The sequence below is a fragment of the Tursiops truncatus genome, chromosome 1 (genome assembly GCF_011762595.2).
Source record: "Tursiops truncatus isolate mTurTru1 chromosome 1, mTurTru1.mat.Y, whole genome shotgun sequence".
Taxonomy (NCBI): domain Eukaryota; kingdom Metazoa; phylum Chordata; class Mammalia; order Artiodactyla; family Delphinidae; genus Tursiops; species Tursiops truncatus.
Genome location: NC_047034.1, coordinates 127004328 through 127025763, shown reverse-complemented (window position 1 = coordinate 127025763; position 21436 = coordinate 127004328). Strand labels below are relative to the sequence as shown.

Genomic DNA, 21436 nt, shown 5'->3' with positions numbered 1-21436 from the left:
ATTTCTGATCTCATGTTTAAAGCCATTCTGCTGTGTATTTTTCTTGAATAAGGCCTGCAGAACCTGCAAATCTGTACTTCAGAGTGAATTGGGTAGCCTTTAGACTCTGATTCTGTTGACTTTCAATTACCACTGAATTATGCTCATTTAGCAGAACTCCACTTTCCAGGGAAATGACCTATTCTTACAGCTGAATATTACACCTCCCTCCTTTTGGCATTGCTGCATATCCTTAAATCAATGAGCATTTGCCTTGATGTCTTATGGAAACACATACCTCTTCTAGTTTTATTTTAAAAAATCAATTCTGTTTCTCTAATACCGAAGCAGTTCCTGCTATCAGCAGATCAATCTTTGATCAGCCTAGTGGAAAGCTCATGGCGCTACTCTGTGGCCAGTGGGCATTGGCATGATTGACAAGTGCCTTTCCGACTGTTTTCAGTATGTGGGTGTCTGCAGCACCTGGTTTTCTCCAGCGGCAGTTGTGGCAACCTTTGTCAGAGAACAAAGAGAAGATTTTTTTCATATATCCTAGCTCCAAGAGGAGCTAGAATCTAATTGAACAGAAAGTGTTGTGTACTGATCCTTTTCTTCTCCATTATCCCCCTTTATTCTGTTGAAGGCAGGCATCTTCTCCTGTCCATCTGTATGACACCCAATTATTTTTCATAAGCTAGGGACTGTTTTAGGGACAGTCTCCAGGTTAATGACTGTGGGAAAGAAGAATAAAATCAATAAGTGCAAGGACTCATTTTTGTTTTCATAAACATTGCATGTTAAAATATCAGGGCTTGTCTGTCGTCTCAGAAGAGACTCTGACCACTGGAGTAAAGCTGCAGGAAGTCTCTGAGCCCTTCATCATCCAAGGTTGTACCTAAGCAATCCTCTTGGCTTGTAGCCTCTTTCACTATCTGCTTGCCAAGGACCATGAGAATAGTTTAGTATACCAATTATTCTTATTTTAGCATCAAAGGCTATCAAGTGAGGAGGCTGAGAAGATAATAAAAGTGAGTTCTCAGTTTCAACACTTTGCATCTCAAGAACGGGTAACTGTCAACTCTGTTGAATATTCCAGTTGCTATGGAGGCATAGCTCTTGAGGAAAACCATCATTTGGCTTCTCATTATTCCCCCCAAAATTAAATTATCAACAACAAGTGGTTTGAGGTAGGTTGTTAGAACCTCAGTCCTTACACACTCAACATTAGGAGGGTGGTGCGCCTGTGTGTGTGCGTTTGCATGCACACGCATGTGCACACACAAGGTAGACCCAACCAAACAGACTAGACAGACAGATTATATTCTTGAGAAAATTTAGGGAGAAAAAAATCCATCATATAAACAAAAGATTCATCAGCTACTTCAACTGTAAAATGGGAACACCGGAGTAGATGACACCCTCTGTCCATTCCAGCTCTAACTTTCTATATGGATGGAGTTTATCAGTCTTGCTAAGACATACCTGGCAACCTGGATTCTCTGGAATAGCCTGTAGGCTTACAATTTGATAATCTTAAAAAGCAAACAAACAAAGCTTGTCTCCAAACTGCAAATGCAGGACATGGAACTCTACGTCCTGTCTTGTGAGCATGGCGAGTATTCCTGGAGGACCATGAAGCCTTCTTCACAAAATGTCAGATCTGAAAGGGACCTTAATGGCCTCATCCAGTTCCCTCATTTTCCAAGAAAGAAAACTGAGGCCCAGAAGGCTATGTAACTTGACCAAGATTACTTGGCTAAAATGTTCCTGAGCCAGAACTATGACTTCACTCTCTTGACTCCTAGATCAAAATACCTGTCACTTCTTTAACTAGGAAAGGTTATTAGGCTGTCAGAAGAAAATCGCCTTTCAGTAATAGATGTACTCTATGGAGAAAAGTCTTTAGAATCAGGATTGTTGGACCTAAAAATGTGTTAACAGCTTCCAGTAATATAAGAGCCTCTTGTCAGAGCACAGCAACCATCTCCAAGAGCACAAAATGGGAAGACCTTATTGATTTCAGTTAAACTTGAAGAGCAGTATCTCAGTAAGAGTCATTGAAAGTTAAAATGTGTCATCCAGAAAGGAGGGAAATCCCTCACTGCGGGGAATGTATGAAACTTGTATTGTTTCCATTTAAAAGGATGACGTCCAGATGGACAGGCTGACATGCAGGCAAGAGACCATCAGTGCAGGCACTCTGTGATGCTCATACAGGTTAATGGGCTCGGGTTGCTGGTACAGGAGGAAGTAAAGGACCCAGGGGGAAGGAGCACAGATTAAAGCAAGATATTTAGATGTGACATTACAAGTTCGTTGATATTTTTTCAGAGAAGAATCACCCCTTTAAATCCCCGACTTACTGTCTCCAAAGCTGGAACATAGAATTCTCAAGACACAGGGAAGAGAACTCAGGAATTTTGCATGATTAAATGCTGTAAGCTAGCAAGAAAAGCACCTCCAATGCCGCCATTATCAGAGTTTTGATGAGACGTTTTTTGCATCTGTTTATTTATTTATTTATTTGGTACTGTTCCACTCTTTCCCCACTGTAGTCTGACCATTCTGTAAATGTGAACTCACAAAGCATGTAGTATGATTCTTTGAGTGTGTGTTTCAGGTTATTTCTGCATGGGACTGGCTAAGCATTGAGCAGAGGAAATTCAGAATAGGGAAACCCATCAGTTGTTCCAATGCCTGCATAGGGAAACACCCATTAATGTCAAAATGGCACTCTCTGTGGATAATGGCTTTCTTCTTTATCGTAATGTTCCAGACACAGTAGTGATTCGGCTCAATTTCTCGCTGTTGCAGGGAATCTTTAATTAAACAAAGGGAAAAAGCTGCTAGTCCCACTAGAGGTTTTATATTTGCATTGGCACAGAAGAATCTAACAGCTTCGTTAACCAGGCATGAAGAATGGTGAAGAATGATGGTTAGGAAACGCAGGGGCTATTGTGGCCTTTTATTTTAGCAAAAGTAGTCATTATTAGGAGTGAAGTGACAGGGAGAAAAGTAATTTCAAAAGTAATGTCATATATAGTTTTTATGCCAAAGGTTGAGAGACCAGAAAGAGATTTTAACGGGAACCTGAAGGCCTGGGTTCTAAGCTATTAAATCACTGCGTCTGGAACAAAATGATTGTGAAATAAATATCTGTTGAATGAATTGCCCTTTGAGCTTGGGAAAGTTGCTGACTTCATCTGAAAAATGAACATGTGGGATTATTATTTGTTCCCAAACCTGACTCTGATCATCAAAGTCACTTGGGAAGATTTTTAAAAAACACTGATTCAGTAGGACTGGGTGGGGCTCATAAATCTGTATTTTTCAAAAGTTCCCTGGGTGCTTCTGATGCTGAACTAGGTTGGAAACCCCTGAACTAACTGGGATGACCACTAAAATTCCTCCCTAAGGCAGAGTCATAGGCTGATGAATCTAGGAACTTGGGGGCACCCAGAGACAGCACTGAGATGCTAGGGATAGAGAAATCTCTTGCTCCAGCCCTACAGCCAGGTGCCAAGGGTCCAGGACAGCTGCTTCCACCTCACTGTGCTCACTTTGCTTTGATGAGTTGTCCACAGGGCTCTGTGAGCAGGCGGAGGTCTCCAGGGAGAACGTGTGACTATGCCATCAACTGCAAGAGTTGAAAGCAAATCATCTAGATCCCAGCAGGCCATCTGGAAATGTGTCATTTTCAAATAGAGAAGTTGTCTTTGGACTCATTTTCGCTGAAACAAGTAGAGATAAATGTAGGAACTTTTGAAAGCTGCATTAACTCTTTCAGCCACAGGGTGTCATTTAGTTCAATGAAGTAGCTGTAGAGCACCTCAATAACTGATTGCCTCAGTGCATTCACAGGCATCCCTGTGGCCTGAGAGAGTTAATGCATTTTTCAGAAGGACTCGGGATCCATCCATCTCCCTGAGAAGTGAAATAGAATATTTGATTGCTGATATTTTTAATAGCATGATATAGAAGAAGGAGCTTCTATGAGCAGGTAGATATGTTTTTCTCACTAACCCTAGCCCTCCTTTTATCTTGTAGCAGAATTTTTTTAAAAATTAAATGAGATGATTATAGATATTTAATAAGCACAATTACATTAATCAATGTAATGCCTGTTACCAATGAGAGGCATTGTTATTATTTACTAGCAGAATTTATAGACACAAGGCATGAGATAAAACTGAAATTACAGTCTTCCTCTTAACCTCAAATCGTCATAAGCCAGGGCTTTAGAGGAATCATTTGAAGATTAGAAGCCATTTATTTCTCTAACATATATACTACTCATCTAAACTGAACCCAGCTACTGTTATATGGATCTTTTAAATTAAACAATAATTACAAACATAATAAAGTGAGCAAAACATAAAGCCTGTTTTTATTAACCTGGGCTTGGCTACATGAACCTTCTCTGTTTTTACAAACATACAAGTTATTCACTTTAATAAGAAATTTACATATAAATATTGATGCCTCACCTTGAAAGTGTATGAGTGTAATTGTCCCAAATCAAGCAGAAGACATGGGATTGAGTTCTACCTCTGCCACTTCTTGAACAACTTATTTAGCTCCTCTGGATGTCAGTTTGCTGCTTTAGCAATAAAATCATGTATCACCGGATTGTCCTGGAGATCAAGTGAGATAATGCTATGACAGACCTTCCTAAGATGAGCCAGCCATTATAGACCGTTACAAGTTGTTTTTGAATATTGCAGTGGGTTCTCATTGGCACACAGGGACTGGAAAACCTATTTTTGTGTTGTTGCAGACAAGCAGAATGACGTGGAGATTCCATCTCCCACCCAGAAAGACAGGGAGAAAAAGAAAAAGCAACAGCTCATGACACAGATAAGCGGAGTGAAAAAACTGATGCATAGTTCAAGCTTAAATAATACAAGTATCTCACGCTTTGGAGTCAACACGGAAAATGAAGATCATCTAGCCAAGGTGTGTATGAGCTGGGTGTGTGCTCGTGTAGCTCTGCTTTATAGCAGGCAGATGTCTAAAACCTCCTAGTAGAAAACAGTGATCGCTTTTGCTTTATTATTAAATAGTATGATGAGGCTGATGTAGCCCATTGTCCATTGTTGAACACCTAGTTAAAGGCCCTTTTTCTGCACCAAAGGACCATATTTTGTCCTGAGTTGGGTCCATTAACCTATGAATGGAGAATCCTGTTGAACACATATTGGGAGAATCCAAGGTGAGGGCAATAGACAGGACTGAATTACCCCAGAGGATATTTCAGAGACTGTATGCCAAGGACCGATGAGAATATCTGAACTGATTGGCAGAGCTGAAGAAGAAATGAGAGAAATTGACAGCCTTGACCCTTGAGCCCAAACCCTAGTAGTGGAGGAAGGCTCAGAAAGAATTCATACCTCCTCTCGGAGGCCGTGCAAGGTGACTGCTGAGGTTCTCTCGGCCTTGTGAGAATATGAAATGAGAACAAATGAACATTCAGGGAGGGAGTGTCTGAAAGATGTCATTAGAAGAAGGTTGATTACACATTGGGCCAAGCCTCTGGGGAGAGCCTGGATCCCTTACTCTGGGCAGTAATTAATAATGGAATAAATTGCTCCTTTAATCAGATAATCTGGGAATAATCCCACAACACAGGATGGAATGATGTTTCTTTCAAGTCTTTCTGTGGCGCAGGAGCTCTAGGATGTAATGGATGACTAGCATCTTCATGACCTTTTATACTAAATCAGAGTTGACTTACACACATTCTAGCAGCTAAGTCTCCTTGACATGGCTCTCAGTGATAATAACCAAAGGGCAGCGGAGTTTCCCTGAGATTGCTTTCTAGCTGTTACTCATGGACCAGTGAGCAGAGAAGGGGAGAGACAGGGAAATGGGGCTAGAATGATCTCTAATCACTTGCACCTACTTCCGAAAGAAACATTGACTGAGGACTGACATACAGCAAAAAATTAGAGGTCAGAAACAAAATTTATCAATAAACACACATTCTCCCTTTTCTGAAAAATATGTACAGAACCTTCTAAACAGCATGAAGATACTCAACTTCCCAGATCATTCCATTTTCAAACGTTCATGCAACCAGAACACTCTAAATAGATACTCTAAAGACTTAGCCAACCCCGGTCCCCAGAATAAATAAAAATAATGAGGCATGTGAACAAAACTGTCCTTATTTCTAAATTTCTCTAATTTTGATATAGGAGCTGGAAGACCTGAACAAATGGGGCCTTAACATCTTCAATGTGGCTGGATATTCACACAATAGGCCCCTAACATGCATCATGTATGCCATATTCCAGGTGAGTAAACAGGAGTGAATGTTGGTTATCCAATTAGATGCTCTTTATGATTTTTTTCCATCCCAGTTTACTTTTCTGATTTGGTTTTTCTTCATTTATGGACATCCACTTAGTTGTTTTCTAATCCTTTTTGCTGCGTAGGAAAGAGACCTCCTAAAGACATTCAAAATTTCATCTGACACCTTTGTTACCTACATGATGACTTTAGAAGACCATTACCATGCTGATGTGGCATATCATAACAGCCTACACGCTGCTGATGTAGCCCAGTCAACCCATGTTCTTCTTTCTACGCCAGCCTTAGATGTGAGTAGTTATGATCTGTTTTGCATACCCTGCCCATCCTCCTTAAAAAGTGCCATACAACATGTGATATATTTATAGAAATAATGTAATTAGATGTTTGTGCATACTGGAACTGGCTCTTTATTATGTAGAGCATGTATCAATTGGGTTATTAATATAAATGGATGACATTTCTACTTGCTTTCTCATATCAGAGTAACCTTTCCTTTACCTCTGTTACAATGGAAAAATTATTTAATTATCAAGCAGTTAATAGGATGCTCCATTTGTCATTGTATCTCTAGTACCTAATAAGTGTCTAGTTCAGCATTTAGTATATAGTATATCCTCAGTATGCACGTGCTGATCTGAGCTGCCTACACCATCCCAGGTCCTCTGAGGGATAGCACAGAAATATAATATAAAATGTTCTATATAGTTCCTGTTAAGAATAAGCATCCATAAGCTTATTCGCCTAAGAATTCATAAAACTGGTTCTATGGATTGAAGGAAAAGTAACTGAAAAATCTAGAACTGAGGAATGAACAATGCTGAAGCAAAGAGGGACAGCTTTCCAACTTGTTAGACATCTCTCTAGAAGGTGGCTGGGACTGCTTCTCTCACAGATTAATGCATTTGTATATATCACTATAAGCAGCCCAGTGGGTACAGCAGTCCATGCTCTTCCTTGACAGATGGCAGTGGTGGTCAGGTATTTCCAAAATGTGTAGGCTCACTGTGGGAAGGGACTGGCCACGCCCTAGCCAAGCCCACCTCTGCAGATTCAGCTTGGAAGGTGAAGAAAGATTAAACTGACCCCAACTCTATTGCTTGGGTTCCATATATTCTGAGAAATGAAATCCAAGAAGCTAAGACTGTTTTATAGCCCTGAAGGAAAAAAAAAACAGTATTATTTTTATGTTCTGTGTCAGTGTCTCATGGTGGGCCAACACTGTTTATCAACTGTCTGCTGCTGTTACCTACTGTGTGGCTGGAAACTGAGCATGAGAACCACAGATGTTTAGAGAAGGGAGAGTTCAATGTGTCCTTGCATAATTAGATTGAATGGAAGGATCAGAAGATTTAAGTAACCACAGAGAATGATGAAAGACATTTCAGCCAGAAGCAATTTATACCTAAATAAATACTAGGTTTAAATCATTGCATACAGGTAGGGGCAGAGGAGGGAGGCTTCACAGGATGGCATGAAGGAGTTGAGCAGTTGGCATTAGGTCTCATTTCTCAGAAATGTCCTCAAATCTTGTCCATAGTAATCACTGAGTGGATAGGTATTGACTGAATGGATGAATGAATAAATGTGTGAAAGCTCTGACCATGCTACAAATTTAGCTTTAAGAAATAACTTATTGGCAGTCTTATAAATCTGGAATTTGGCCTTAGTTATGCAGCCTGAAAGCATATGAAGCTTTTTATATCAGAGCAGAGCCAGTCTGACGTGCTTGTGTTGCATAAGCACCATCCTGTTATACCACTTATCCAAGAAACAGATATCAGGTACCACCTGATCTCTTACCATGAGCGCTGTGCTAACGCCTTCCCCGAGCCTCAGCCTGCAGGCTCGATGTGGGCATGGGCTCTGACCACCAATCCTCTCACATAAGAGACCTTATGATGATGGACAGAATCTACATTTAATTAAAATAGTATATTGAGACATTGTATAAATCAACAAACCATCTTTCTCCCAACAAGAATGAAATGGGGTACCTTAGTATGAAACTAATTAAGCAGGATAGGCAAATGGAACGTGGAGTTCAGTGCACTCATTTTGCCCTGCAGGCCGTCTTCACAGATTTGGAAATCCTGGCCGCCATTTTTGCAGCTGCTATTCATGACGTTGATCATCCTGGAGTCTCCAATCAGTTTCTCATCAACACAAGTGAGTTCGCCACTAGAACAGTCACTTGAGATAATTGTATGAGTCACTGCTTCATTTTTTTCCTCCTGATGTTTTCATTATGGATAATAATAAGGGTAATAATGAGGTAATCCTTCCATTCCACTCAAACTGGTCAGACCTTTCCTGGATACTGTGTCCAGTCTAGCAACATCACTTTGAGCTGCATGGAGAACTTGGAAAGGGTCAGAGGGGAGCCATAAAAAGTACTCAGTGTTTGGAAAATGCAATATGTGAGGAAAGAGTAACACATGTGGAATTATCCAGTAAGGATACGGAAAGGCTTGGGAATAATGTGGTAATGATTTTTTAGGATTATGCAGGGCTCTCACACAGAGCATGGTGACCCACTAGTGTCCCTCTCTACTGAGGGAGCAGGTTCAAACGTTGTATCTGAGCACGGGAGCCTCCATATAGAAATAAGACTCCAAGAAAAAGCTTCCACAATTCAGGATGGAGGGTCGGGTCAGTAAAAGTCTCACACACTCTCTTCCAGCTTCATAGGTTTGATTATGCACTGGTCTGTAGTATGGATTGGTCTGACTTCAGCGACCTTCAAGGGCTGGCCCATCCTTAAGATCCCAAGCCCTACTCAAAGCTTTTGTCATGCTCAAAATATTTAGTATCCATGCTAATGAAAATCCATGATTTTTCCCAGTTAATGTACCACTTCTAAATGCTGAAAATCTAAGTACTTTTTTCTTCTGAGAATACTGGTTATCTTGTGGTCAAGATTAACATCAAGTGCTGACAGTTTTAAGAAATATTGGAGCTACTTGCTGTGAAAGAGCCCTTATCATACTTTATCATCAGGATATTTGAATGACTAAGTGTGAGGTACCTTGCTTTTTACCTTGTTTTTCTACCGAAAGAACGTAAACTTTGGGCAGCTGCTTGTCTGTGTGGGTTATATCAGCTGGTCTACTGTGATGTCATGAACCATTCCATATATAGGCCAGTTAGCTTCACACAGAAAAATGGTCTTTCTGCCAAAGCCACGTACCATAAAAAGCCAGCTTGCAGAGCTATGCCCTTGACCACAGGATGAACAAGGCAAGAGTGCTGAAACGACATCACATATCCCACCACCTTTTCTGAAGATGTAACTCAAAGCACACTTGTAAAAGCAATGGTTTATGAGTAACAACACCTACAATTAGTAACATATTATCATCACTTGGTTATCATTTTGGTTAAGAGAAAATGTGGCTTCATGAGTTTGATGACCATGTTCTCAATTGCAGACCATGGCGCTGCCTAACAAAGGTTGTCTGGGATTCTTGTGTGTGAAAGGCAGGCTAGAAGCTGTAGTTTAGGTAACTAGATAATGCAGTTTCTGTTGTATAGGGCCATAGGGCAGAAACTGGGATATCAAGATTGTTGTAAAAAGTTACTGTTTTGTTACCATATTTACAGAAAGCTCCAAAGAGCTACATTATTTGGATAAAGTGAAATTTTACACTCACACCATTATCTTCTTTGAAAATCCAAAACTCACAATTGATGGAGCTGGGAAACATATCAAAAAGTGAGATAATGTGAAAAATTTTAATACCTTGGGTGAGGTTTAGTGGCATTTTCAGTCTGTTCTTTTTCCAAAGCACACATTCGTGAAGACATAAGGGGAGTTACAAACTGAGATAAAAATAGGATTAATTGCTTGGGAATGCCCTTACCTAAAATGTCAAATTCTTCATCTGAAGTGAAAAGGAAAAAAAGCATTTTAAAAATACTGTGACTTTTAATCAAAGAGAAAGTTTATGAGCTAATATCTACTGGAAACTTTTTTTTTTTTTTTTAACTTAGGAACTGACTATTTCTCTTTGTAGAGGGAGACTCTGCTCTAATAGAAAATGACATATGGGGTCTTGGTTCTTAAGATCATATGGAGAGAACTAGATCTGATTTCACACTGAGGTAATTCCACAGTTTGAATTGTATCCCTTTTTATTAAATCATCATTTTCCCTTGTTTATTAGATTCAGAACTTGCTTTGATGTATAATGATGAATCTGTGTTGGAAAACCATCACCTTGCCGTGGGTTTCAAACTGCTCCAAGAAGAACACTGTGACATCTTCCAGAATCTCACCAAGAAGCAGCGTCAGACACTCAGGAAGATGGTTATTGACATGGTAAGACTTTGGTCTCCCTGTGTTCCTCACTTTTGCTGGAAGAGAAAATCCATTTCCTTGATAAACTGAGTTTATTGAGAGTTTCCTTTTTTTTTTTTTAACCTCAGGTCTTAGCAACTGATATGTCCAAACACATGAGCCTGCTGGCAGACCTGAAGACAATGGTAGAAACAAAGAAAGTTACAAGTTCCGGCGTTCTTCTCCTGGACAACTATACTGATCGTATACAGGTATTTGACAGAAGCCTTTGATTTAACACAAAGCCACACCAAATTCATGACGCAGCAGTTAGAAAAAGAAAAACAAGTTTACTTAGTTGCATATCCTAGGTTACTACTAAGGCTTTGGGCTTATTTTAAGAACGAGCAAAGGAAAATGGACATTCAAGTTGATTCTCTAATTTACGAAGAAAAACAGAACCCTATTTATTGAGTTGCTTAATTCTAAAAATAAACAGCAAAATCTCTTTATAATAGGGTATACGTGACTGCTGATCCCAAAGGCTCATGTTTGGACATAAATCCCACTGACTTGAACTTTGTTAGGTCTGTTTTGGTTATACAAATTGCCCTCAGTTGGTCTCCTCTTTCCACAAGTGGAAAATATGAAGACATCTACTTTGAGTAATTCTTTGCATTTTTTCCAAACTGAGGAGAAGAAACCATGGCAGCATCTGACCTCTAATGTCCCTTCCAGTTTTTTAATTCAATGACTGTCAATCAAAGAAGACATATTTTCCCTTTGGGGACTCTTATAATGGTAAATAACCAACTCTGGCCAGCACCATTGTAATCCTGCTTCTTTGGTGCAAGAACCATAATTATAATGCAACTAAAATGTTCTTGGGTCTGGTACCAAGTGTACTAGTACGAGAGGGATGAGATGTTCTGGTAGTATTTATACCTCATTTTATGGGATTTCCAAAATTTGATGATTTCAGGTCCTTCGCAACATGGTACACTGTGCAGACCTGAGTAACCCCACCAAGTCCCTGGAATTGTATCGGCAATGGACAGACCGCATCATGGAGGAATTTTTCCAGCAGGGAGACAAAGAGCGGGAGAGGGGAATGGAGATTAGCCCCATGTGTGATAAGCACACAGCTTCCGTGGAAAAATCCCAGGTATCTAATATAAGGTTTCAAAGTTTCTGTGAGCTCTGCTGATGGTTGAACTGGAGGGCTCTTTCTAGCTGTTTTCTTTTAAATATGTGTGTGTGTGTGTGTGTGTGTGTGTGTGTGTGTGTGTGTGTGTGTGTGTGTGAAATTATAAGGAAGCAACTACTTTATTTAGTTCCATTATGCTCATGACTCATTCGCCTTCTCCATTACACTCAATTTCACAACGAGGAGATAAAGCAGTCTTCAGAAATCCATCAAAGTTTGGACTGTGTATCCTCAGTTTAGATCATTGTCTATGACCTTAACAAATCCTGCTGATTTAACTGAATGCTGCTGTCTCCTTCATCTCATCCCTCTAGGTTTCCCCCAGCTCTGTCTTTATCCAGGACCTCTGCTTTTCACCCTTGTTTCCTGTTTTCGTTGTCTCTCCATAACCATGCACACTGCTACCATCACCAGAGGTGATGAATCTCATTCCCACACATCTCTCTGCCTCATAGTTGAAGCACTGTCCTGTGTCCCCTTCCAAGGTCACGTCTACACTTCTGAGAGCATGCTGACATCTTTTGGTTGTGTCCAAAGCTACAAACTCTTTGTGTGCTAAGGACTGGGGGGACATTACACTGTAGGCAGGGAGATGCAGAAATGCCCCAGATGCCGCTAGCTGCAAAATATGTAGCACTAGATAGTATCGATATTCTTACAAAGGCTTCAGGGCCGGCTGAGATGCTATTTTTTTCAGGACAACAAACTACCTGAGCCAGGCAGTCATGATTAAGACTGTGTCTCTAGGCTGCCCAAGGCCTTTATCACAAAAGCATTCAGAGTACTTTTTGCTAGTGTTTATCCTCTTTCCCCACTACCTCCTACTCCCAAATTTACATGTAGTTATAATATCAATGTATAGTTCCTTTGCAATTATTATTGTGTTGCTTTTTAAAGAAACCCAATCAAATGAGTTTAAAATCTGTAAGTGCTCTGAAGGTCTAATATGCCATAAAAACACATGATAACATAAAGTTAGGGCCAATTCAAATACCCTAATGCCTTAATTAGAACAAGATATTCATGAATTAGTTAATTAAATAGCATATTGCCCTTTTGTTAGCAACAGTGGTGTTTTGTATGTATATGATGTTCTGTGTGGTTTTCCACACATTTCCCATACATTATCCCATTTGAACCTCCAAACAGCCTTGTGACATAGACATAGCAGGTATTTCCCCAGTGTGTCAGGTGAAGAAGCTGTCCTCTTGGTCCAGTTCACCCAGCTACCCTCCACCCAAAACTATTCACTGTCCATCACTGAGAACAGGTCTCACTGTTTCCATGATGTTGTGGTCCACCCTGGTATTTCCCACAGATGGGCTCTGGTGAGCATTGTCTGAGTCGTCTGGCAATGAAGCCCTTGATTTGTAGAGTTCTCTCGTCCCAGGGCCTAGGAAATAAGCAACTAGAGGCTACCTTTCAAAAAAGTGCTGAACATTTAGCAGAAGCAGAACAAATGAAGAAAGCAAATGACTGCAGTGTGTTCAGCTGATGGAATTTTCTCCATTGCCTTGAGCTTGTTTTTTTCAGGTCCCTGGAAAACACCTTGAAAATAGTCTCTAAAAACCACTAACCATACATAAGGAAGTAAAAGGGAGGAAAGAGGAGTGGGTGGAAGCAAGAGAAATATCTGAATCATCCACAGTCGAAGTTCTTGTAATCAGTGCAGATCAGAGATGCCCTGACTGTGGTATGAATTCTGTTTGTTTAGGCTAGGGAAACACCAGAGAAAAGATAGATAGATAGATAAACAGATAGATAAAAGTCACATACGACTCAGGTTCTTTGATACGGTACAACTTTGATGTGTTAAATAACTGGCCCAAATCCAGAATGTTAATAAAGGGAAGTTGCCAGCAGTGTGGAAAGACAGCTATGTAATGCCCGTGGGTGCACCGAAGTTGCCTTTGCTCATCTACCCCTGAATCCCGACCCAGCATCTCTCCAGCTCCCCAGACCATGACAGGGGAATTCCATTCCCTCATTCAACTAGTGCCTATTCTTTCTCTCAGCCTGTTCCCACCCCCAATGTTTCCTGTTTGTCCCACAGTGGAAAGGTCAGGATAAGGCCACAGAGCCAGCTCATGCAGGATGCATAGCCCCTGTGTAAACCATAACAGAGCCATAAGCTTCATATTTCTTCACAGGAACACTAGCAAAGGAACTGCTTAATTGTCTTTATTTTTCCTTCTTTCTCCTGATGGAAATGACGGTATGCCCTCTGGATCTAAAACAATTGCAGACGTGTCTGCAGAGGGGATATTTGTTTGTTTAGGGGCTTGAAGTGTTTTCAAGTGTTTCACCTACGTCGTCTACAAACCAAAAACATTCCACAGAACTTGAGACATCTCAGAGTCATACGAGGCCGGCTCCCTTTCATTTTAAAACCGCGGCATATTTTAAAGTTATCAGGGAAAGAATGTTGAGTCAGAGCTCAGTAGACCTGGAGCTTCCTTCTTCAGAGAATGACTCACAGAATCCAAGGAGTGACAAAGTCATTCCCAGCCAGGGTTACAGCCAGACTTCTTACCTGGCAGACGTCAGAGGAAAAGTAATCAGTTCTAGTGAGACCAACACAGGCTTTGGGATCAGACAAAGTTGGGACTGAGTCCCATCTCCACCACTTACTGGCTCTGTGATCTCTGACAAATTATTTCATCTCAACGAGTCACAGTTTCCTCCTTTGTGAATGGTGAATAACCATACTTACTCTGCATGATTAAGAGTGATAATGTATATATTGCATTCAGTGCGGGATGCACCATATAGTAGGTACTCAAATAACAGATTCCAGTATTATTGACCTCTCTTGGGTTGTTGTGGCTCTTTCTTTGCATGCAAACCAGGACGGCTTGTTTGGTGTTCCAGGGCCCATCACAATAACAGATGTGTAACCTTATTTTTCTCCAGGTGGGCTTCATCGACTACATTGTCCATCCGCTGTGGGAGACCTGGGCGGACCTGGTACAGCCTGATGCCCAGGACATTCTGGATACTTTAGAAGATAACAGGAACTGGTATCAGAGCATGATACCCCAGAGTCCCTCCCCACCACTGGACGAGCAGAACAGAGACTGCCAGGGTCTGATGGAGAAGTTTCAATTTGAACTGACCCTCGAAGAGGAGGATTCTGAAGGCCCCGAAAAAGAAGGAGAGGGCCACAACTATTTCAGCAACACAAAGACACTCTGTGTGATCGATCCGGAAGATAGGGATTCACTGGGAGAGACTGATGTAGACATCACAACAGAAGACAAGTCCCCGATTGACACATAATCTCCCTCTTCCTATGGAGATGAACATTCCACCCTTGACAAGCATGCCAGCTGTATGGTAGGGCCAGCCCACCATGGGGGCCGAGGCCTGCACGGGACACGGGCCTCCCGGCCTTTCCAGTTACTTGAGTTTGGAGCCAGAATGCAAGACCGGGAAGCACATAGCAGCTCAGGAAATTCCACAGTTGACTTGCCTTGCTTGCAAGCTTAGTGGAGAGCTGACGGTTTCTGTGGTTCTGGAGGCCAAGTTCGCATCACAACCGAATGGCTTGAAAATGGAAGACACAAAACTGAGAGATTTTTCTGCACTAAGTTTTGGGAATCTGTCCCCTCTAGTGACTGAACTGACTGACTAATAATGTCATTTCTATATCTGCTCACCTGTCCCCTTGTCTGCCAACCTGTGTGCCTTTTTTGTAAAACATTTTCACGTCTTTAAAATGCCTGTTGAATACCTAGAGTTTAGTATTAACTTCTACACAGATAAACGTTCAAAGTTGACATAAACTTTTCTGACTCTTTCTGGGGGAAAAAAAAAGGAAAGAAAATGGTCTTCCTCCTTTCTTGGGCAATATCTTTCACTTGACTATAGTTACTTTTGCAAATAGAAAGGCTACGCTTCTAACCACATTCAACTTCCTTCTCCTATGGTCCCAAACAACTCCTCAGTTGCCCTTATAAAGTATCTCTGTTTGCCTGCTTCCAACAGTATTTTTTCTCCTCTAGAGTTGCACTTTGTTGCTGTAAACAGCATAAAGTTGAACAAACTAAGGGGTAGTCATGTTGTTCACAGTAATAATCTGTGTAGAATTCAGCTTCATGAGCAGTTACCCTGTCGGGTCCCGAACCCCTGTGCCACTGGGGTCGCACAGTCCCCATCCTGTTCTCTTGCGCCCCTCTTCATGCTAACACCAGTTACACCATTTCCAGTTTAATGCTGCCGTCTTTCTCTTGCACTGCCTTCCGCGCTATCACCTCCGTTTCTGTTTATAACCGTGTATTTATTACTTAATGTATATAATGTAATGTTTTGTAAGTTATTAATTTATATATCTAACATTGCCTGCCAACGGTGGTGTTCAATTTGTGTAGAAGACTCTGCCTAAGAGTTACGACTTTTCCTGTAACGTTTTGTATTGTGTATTATTATAGAACCTGAACATCGCTGAAGAGAGACATACGGGCCCCTCACCAGTTGGGTCTGCCCTTTTCCTGGTCTGAGTTGCTAATACTGCTCAACCCCTTCATGAACTGTTTTGGAAACGGGATTCTCACATTAGATACTAATGGTTTCTATTGAGCTTTTACTTTTGTATAGTTTGATAGGGGTAGGGGGCAGTGGGATGCGGTTTTTACCCCTGTTTTATCCAAATCTGTACACATGAGTTGAGTTTTAACTGGGTTCTACTATAATTGTGGCTTCGGTTTAACAAGAAACACTACATTCAGTTTAACAAGCAACTCACAGATGGTTCTCCGGAGAGTCCCCAAACTACTGACTTTGAAGAGGAAGCCCCCTGCCTGCTGTTAAGCAGGCATGTCATGTTCCAATTAATTACAAAAGAAAACAATAAAACAATGTGAATTTTATAATAAAATGTGAACTGACTTAGTAAATTATGCAAATGTGAAGCTTCTGATAACACTTGTTAGGCCTCTGAGTGGCTTCAGTCTCTGTTTGTAAAATCTATTTCATGCTTTCAGTTCAGCATTGTGACTCAGTAGTTCAAGAAATGGCACAAATGTGCATGACCAATGGGTTTGTATGTCTATGAACACTGCTTATTTCAGGTGGACATTTTATTGTTTTCCAAAGTTTCTCATAATAATGTATGTTATAGTATTATTATATATTGTGCTCAGATGCATTCTTAAGAGACTTTTATATGAGGTGAATAAACAAAAGCATGATTAGATTAGACTGTAGGCCCAATTATTTTGTGGTTAGTTCTGACGCATTGAAAGCAGATCTTTTTTTCCTCTTCTCTCCTACCGTACCCCACAGAGAAAACTACCCACTTTGCTTGGCCAGCATCACAACTAAAGTTTCATAATCTGTGTCCAAAAAGTCCCCTAGCTTGAAACATTTATTTTTTTAACAACCGTTCAACTAGCTCAGTGGTATGAGAAGGGAGATGGTGAATTAAAAGAAACAAAGGCACTTTAAGAATCTGAAGAGTTTAATCTACTGGATGAATAAAGGGAATCTCCAACTTGGCTGGGTCCTCTAGAAAAATGAATCATAGCACATTAACTTAATGTAGTCAGATGGTCCAACATTAGCTTAGTGTAGTCAGATTGTCCCATTGATTCATCTGACACATGAAGAATCTGAGGTCCAAAGAGTCACCTTAAAGCACAATGCAAGGAGTGCTGGCTGACACTCATGGTCATCTCAGTGATCCATGGAGTCTCCTGTTGATCATATGGTTATGCTTTTCTTTCTGGAAAGAACTGTGTAAATATCATAAACAAAATAATGCTTCATTGAAAAAGTCAACTTAAAAAAAATTTATCCTGAGAAAGGTGTGTGTGTATGTGTGTGTGCGTGTGCGCGTGTGCGTGTGCATGTGCGTGTGTGTGTGTGTGTTGAGAAAGCCTTCAAATAAGAATCAGTGGATGGCCCATGATATTTTAACCACAGGAGGAAGTGGTTCGTGAAACAGGAAGGGGTCTGCTCTAGAAAAACTCCATTCAACAAACTGAAATTACTGTATTTCTTTTTAAAGACAATTGAAGGTGAGCCACTGTTGCAGAACCAGCTTGCCTGCTGGTTCCAGAGCTAGTATTTATAGCTCTTTGCCACCATCCCTGATTTCTGATTGCACCCCACTGTCTCTGAGCTTTTACAGATTGAGTGACAAAAGTGAATTGGTTAGAATAGCCACAGGTGTGACTTTAAAATATCTAGAGCTATAAATATTTATAACTATTTGCAGGTCTCTTCCTACAGAGTAGTTCTTACCTTTGGTGCAAAATTAGAATCATCTGGGGAATAAATATTTTTTAAAATACTGATGTTTGAGTTCCATCCTCACTCCCAGATTTCTGTTTGAATTGGTCTTGGGTAGAGCCCTGGGCATCAGATTTTTAAAGTCTCCCCAGGTAATTCTAATGTGTAATCTGAGTGGAGAACCACTGCTCCAGAAGAGAGAAGCACACTTGTAGCTAAGGCTTTTGTCTTAGTCCATTCAGGCTGCTATAACAAAATTCCAGACTGTACAGCTTAAAAGCAGCAGAAATTTATTTCTCAAAGTTCTGGAGGCTGGGAATTCAAAGATTAAGATACTAGCATGATCACATTCTGGTGAGTGCCCACTTCCTGCTTCATAGCTGGTGCCTTCTCACTTGTATCCTCACCTGGTAGAAAGGGTTGGAGATCTCTCTGGACCCTCTTTAACAAGGGCACTAATCCCGTTCATGAGGGCTCCACACTCATGACCAAAGTACATTGCAAAGGTGACACCTCCTAATACATCATCTTTGGGGTTTTGGATTTCAGCATACAAATTTTAGGGAAACATAAACATTCAGACCATAACAGCTTTCTTTCACCCCAGCTATCTTCAGACATTGTACACCCATCATGACCAGGCGCTGGTTCAAGTACAGAGACAAGTAGGGATCAGAAATGAGTAAGATGGAGCTCTGCACTCCAGGAGCTTACAATGTGCTGTTGTTGCTCACTACTTGCCTTCCAGATTGTAAAATCATAATCATGCTCTCAGGAAAACCACAGTTAAGATCAATCTAAAAGAAAGTTCATCTTCTGACTCCAAAACATAGGCCATAAGAGTAGTCATCCTCCCACATGATGGTAGGGAGCTACTGCAGAAGCAGAAGTTACTGTAGCATCTTTGCCAAGGCTGAGGGTGATAATTTGTGCTTAAGAAAATGCATAGGAGCTAAAGGCTGATTTATAGACTCAGGAACTGTCAGAGTTGGAAAGAAACACACACATACACACACACACACACATACACACACACACACACACATGCTGGATGACATTTCTCTGACATATTCCCACAGGCTTATTTTGATATAAATAAGTTGGGGGTCATGGTAATTCTAAGTCCACTGAAGGAAGCCTAATGGAGTCCAAGTTAAGGGAGGTGGTTTATTGTACTGATTCTGGAGCCAAATGGCCCGGGTTCAAATCCTAACTCCTTCATTTACTACCTGTACCACTTTAAATAAGTCACTTACTCACTGGTCTGCAGTATAATGGGGATTATAAATCTGTCAGATGCGCATAATAACCCCAGGGCTTTTTCTACAATTTCATTGCTGCCTCTCTGAGCCTCATATCTTTTGAGAGTGATGAAATCAACAATTGTATGAGCCTTAAAACCTGTGAACCAAAATGGACTAAGATGTCTGGTAAATGCCATTTATCAACCCACAATTTGTGTAGCCTGTGCCCCTTACCAAGAATTCTCCAACCTGGTCATCTCTTACATCCCTCAAGACTCAGATCAGGTGACCTCCTATAAGACGCTTCCCTGATCCCCAAGGTTGGGATAAGGACTCTTTTCTGGAAATCCGAGAACATCTCATGCTTTGACACTAATTAACTGTGTAACCTTGGGCAAGTCCCTTAACTCCCCTGTTCCTCACCTTTATCATCTGTAAAATGGGGATAATTATAATGATACCTAGCTTATAGCAGGTAATGTGAGAATTACATGAACTGATATACATAAAGTTCTAAGAAATGTTATGACTATTAATACCTACCACTATGTATTTAAGTTAGGTTTTTGTCTTTCCCAAAAGACTATAAATCATTGAAGTCAGAAGATGGATCTTATTCGCTATTGAACTTCCAGTACAAAATCCAATTTCTGAAATAAATATACATTTGTCAAACTGAATAGAAACAAGTAGTTTTGTGAAAGAGTGAAATACAACCCCATGTCTCAGGCTTTCCAAACCAAAAAGGTGTTTGTCTCAGAGCCCTGGAATGATAAGCCATACAATTCCAGAAACAAAATTTCCTCAGAGATCTTCCAGTCTCTGCCTTTTGTTTTTTTTTTTTGCTATGTGGGCCTCTCACTGCCGTGGTCTGTCCTGTTGTGGAGCACAGGCTCCGGACGCGCAGGCTCAGTGGCCATGGCTCACGGGCGCAGCTGCTCCACGGCATGTGGGATCCTCCCAGACCGGGGCACGAACCCGTGTCCCCTGCATCGGCAGGCGGACTCTCAACCACTGCGCCACCAGGGAAACCCTGTCTTTTGTTTTATAATTAAAGAAACTGAGGCCCAGAGGTGGCCAGTGACCTGCCTGAGATGATAGAGTATATTAGTGTCATAGGGCTGCCATAACCAAGTACCACAAACTGGGTAGTTTAAACAACCGAAATTTATTCTCACAGTCCTGGAGGCTAGAAGTCCAAGGTCATGGTGTCAGAGTGAATTCCTGCTGAGGGCTGTGAGGGAGAATCTGTTCTTCCCTCTCCTCTAGCTTTTGGTGATTTGCTGGCAATCTCTGGCATTCTTGGCTTGTATATGCAGCACCCCAATCTCTGCCTTCATGTTCACGTGATGTTCTCTCAGTGTGCATATCTGTGTCCGAATTTCCCCTTTCTATAAGAACACCAGTCATGGGTTAAGGGCCCACCGTACTCCAGTAGCGCTTTAATTAGTTGCATCTGCAACAATTCTATTTCCAAATAAAGTCACATTCTGAAGTACTGGGGGTTAGGACTTCAACATATAAATATGAGGGGGATATAACTCAAACCATAACACACAGTTACTCACTAGAAGATTTCCTGATTCCTTACACAGGGATTTTTCTGCAGCATCTTGGAATCTGGGAGCCTTAGACATCCATTCAACTTCTCTGCACCTTAATCTCAGCTATAAAATCAGAGGAATGGACTATATGTTTGAACAGGTACTATTCAGTTATAAAAAGTGTAATGCTTTATACCAAGGTGTTTTTGTTTTCTTAAGGTTTTTCTGAGCTCTTCAAACAAATTAACTATTTCCTTGGTATAGCTAGGTTCCACATGGATCAGGGAGAAGAGGAAGCAGGACCTTGGGGTAGGAGGACAAACGTAGCCCAGGAGTTAAGAGCTTAGGCTCTGAAGGTAAACTGATCCCAGTTCAAATCCCTGCTCATCTACTTCTTAGCTGTGTACTGTGGGCAAATACTTAACCTCTTCAAGCCACATTTCCATCCTCATTAAAGTGAGGATTTTGTAAAGACTAGTGAATATTGTATCTAATGGGAATGTGTTAGCCATTGTATCACAGATGTCAGCTAAGGCTCATTCCTTCCACAAATATTTATAGAGTGGCCAGTTGTGTGCCAGGCACTGTGTGATGAACAAAATAGACAAAGGCCCTGGCCTTATGAAGTTTATATTTTAGA

At 41.0% G+C, this 21436-nt stretch overlaps 1 protein-coding gene across 2 annotated transcripts in view; it reads left to right on the top strand.

Moving 5' to 3' along the window:
• The window catches only part of PDE4B (phosphodiesterase 4B), a 41993-nt gene extending 25017 nt beyond the window's left edge, over positions 1-16976 (top strand). For both annotated transcript variants that reach the window (XM_019920079.3, XM_073788693.1), the window contains 8 exons: positions 4757-4935; positions 6177-6275; positions 6417-6581; positions 8361-8460; positions 10458-10612; positions 10720-10842; positions 11553-11735; positions 14691-16976. In XM_019920079.3, coding sequence (XP_019775638.3) covers positions 4757-4935; positions 6177-6275; positions 6417-6581; positions 8361-8460; positions 10458-10612; positions 10720-10842; positions 11553-11735; positions 14691-15056 — 1370 coding nt within the window. In that variant the 3' untranslated portion in view covers positions 15057-16976. The remainder of the gene's footprint in view (positions 1-4756; positions 4936-6176; positions 6276-6416; positions 6582-8360; positions 8461-10457; positions 10613-10719; positions 10843-11552; positions 11736-14690) is intronic.
• Positions 16977-21436: the final 4460 nt, after the last annotated feature.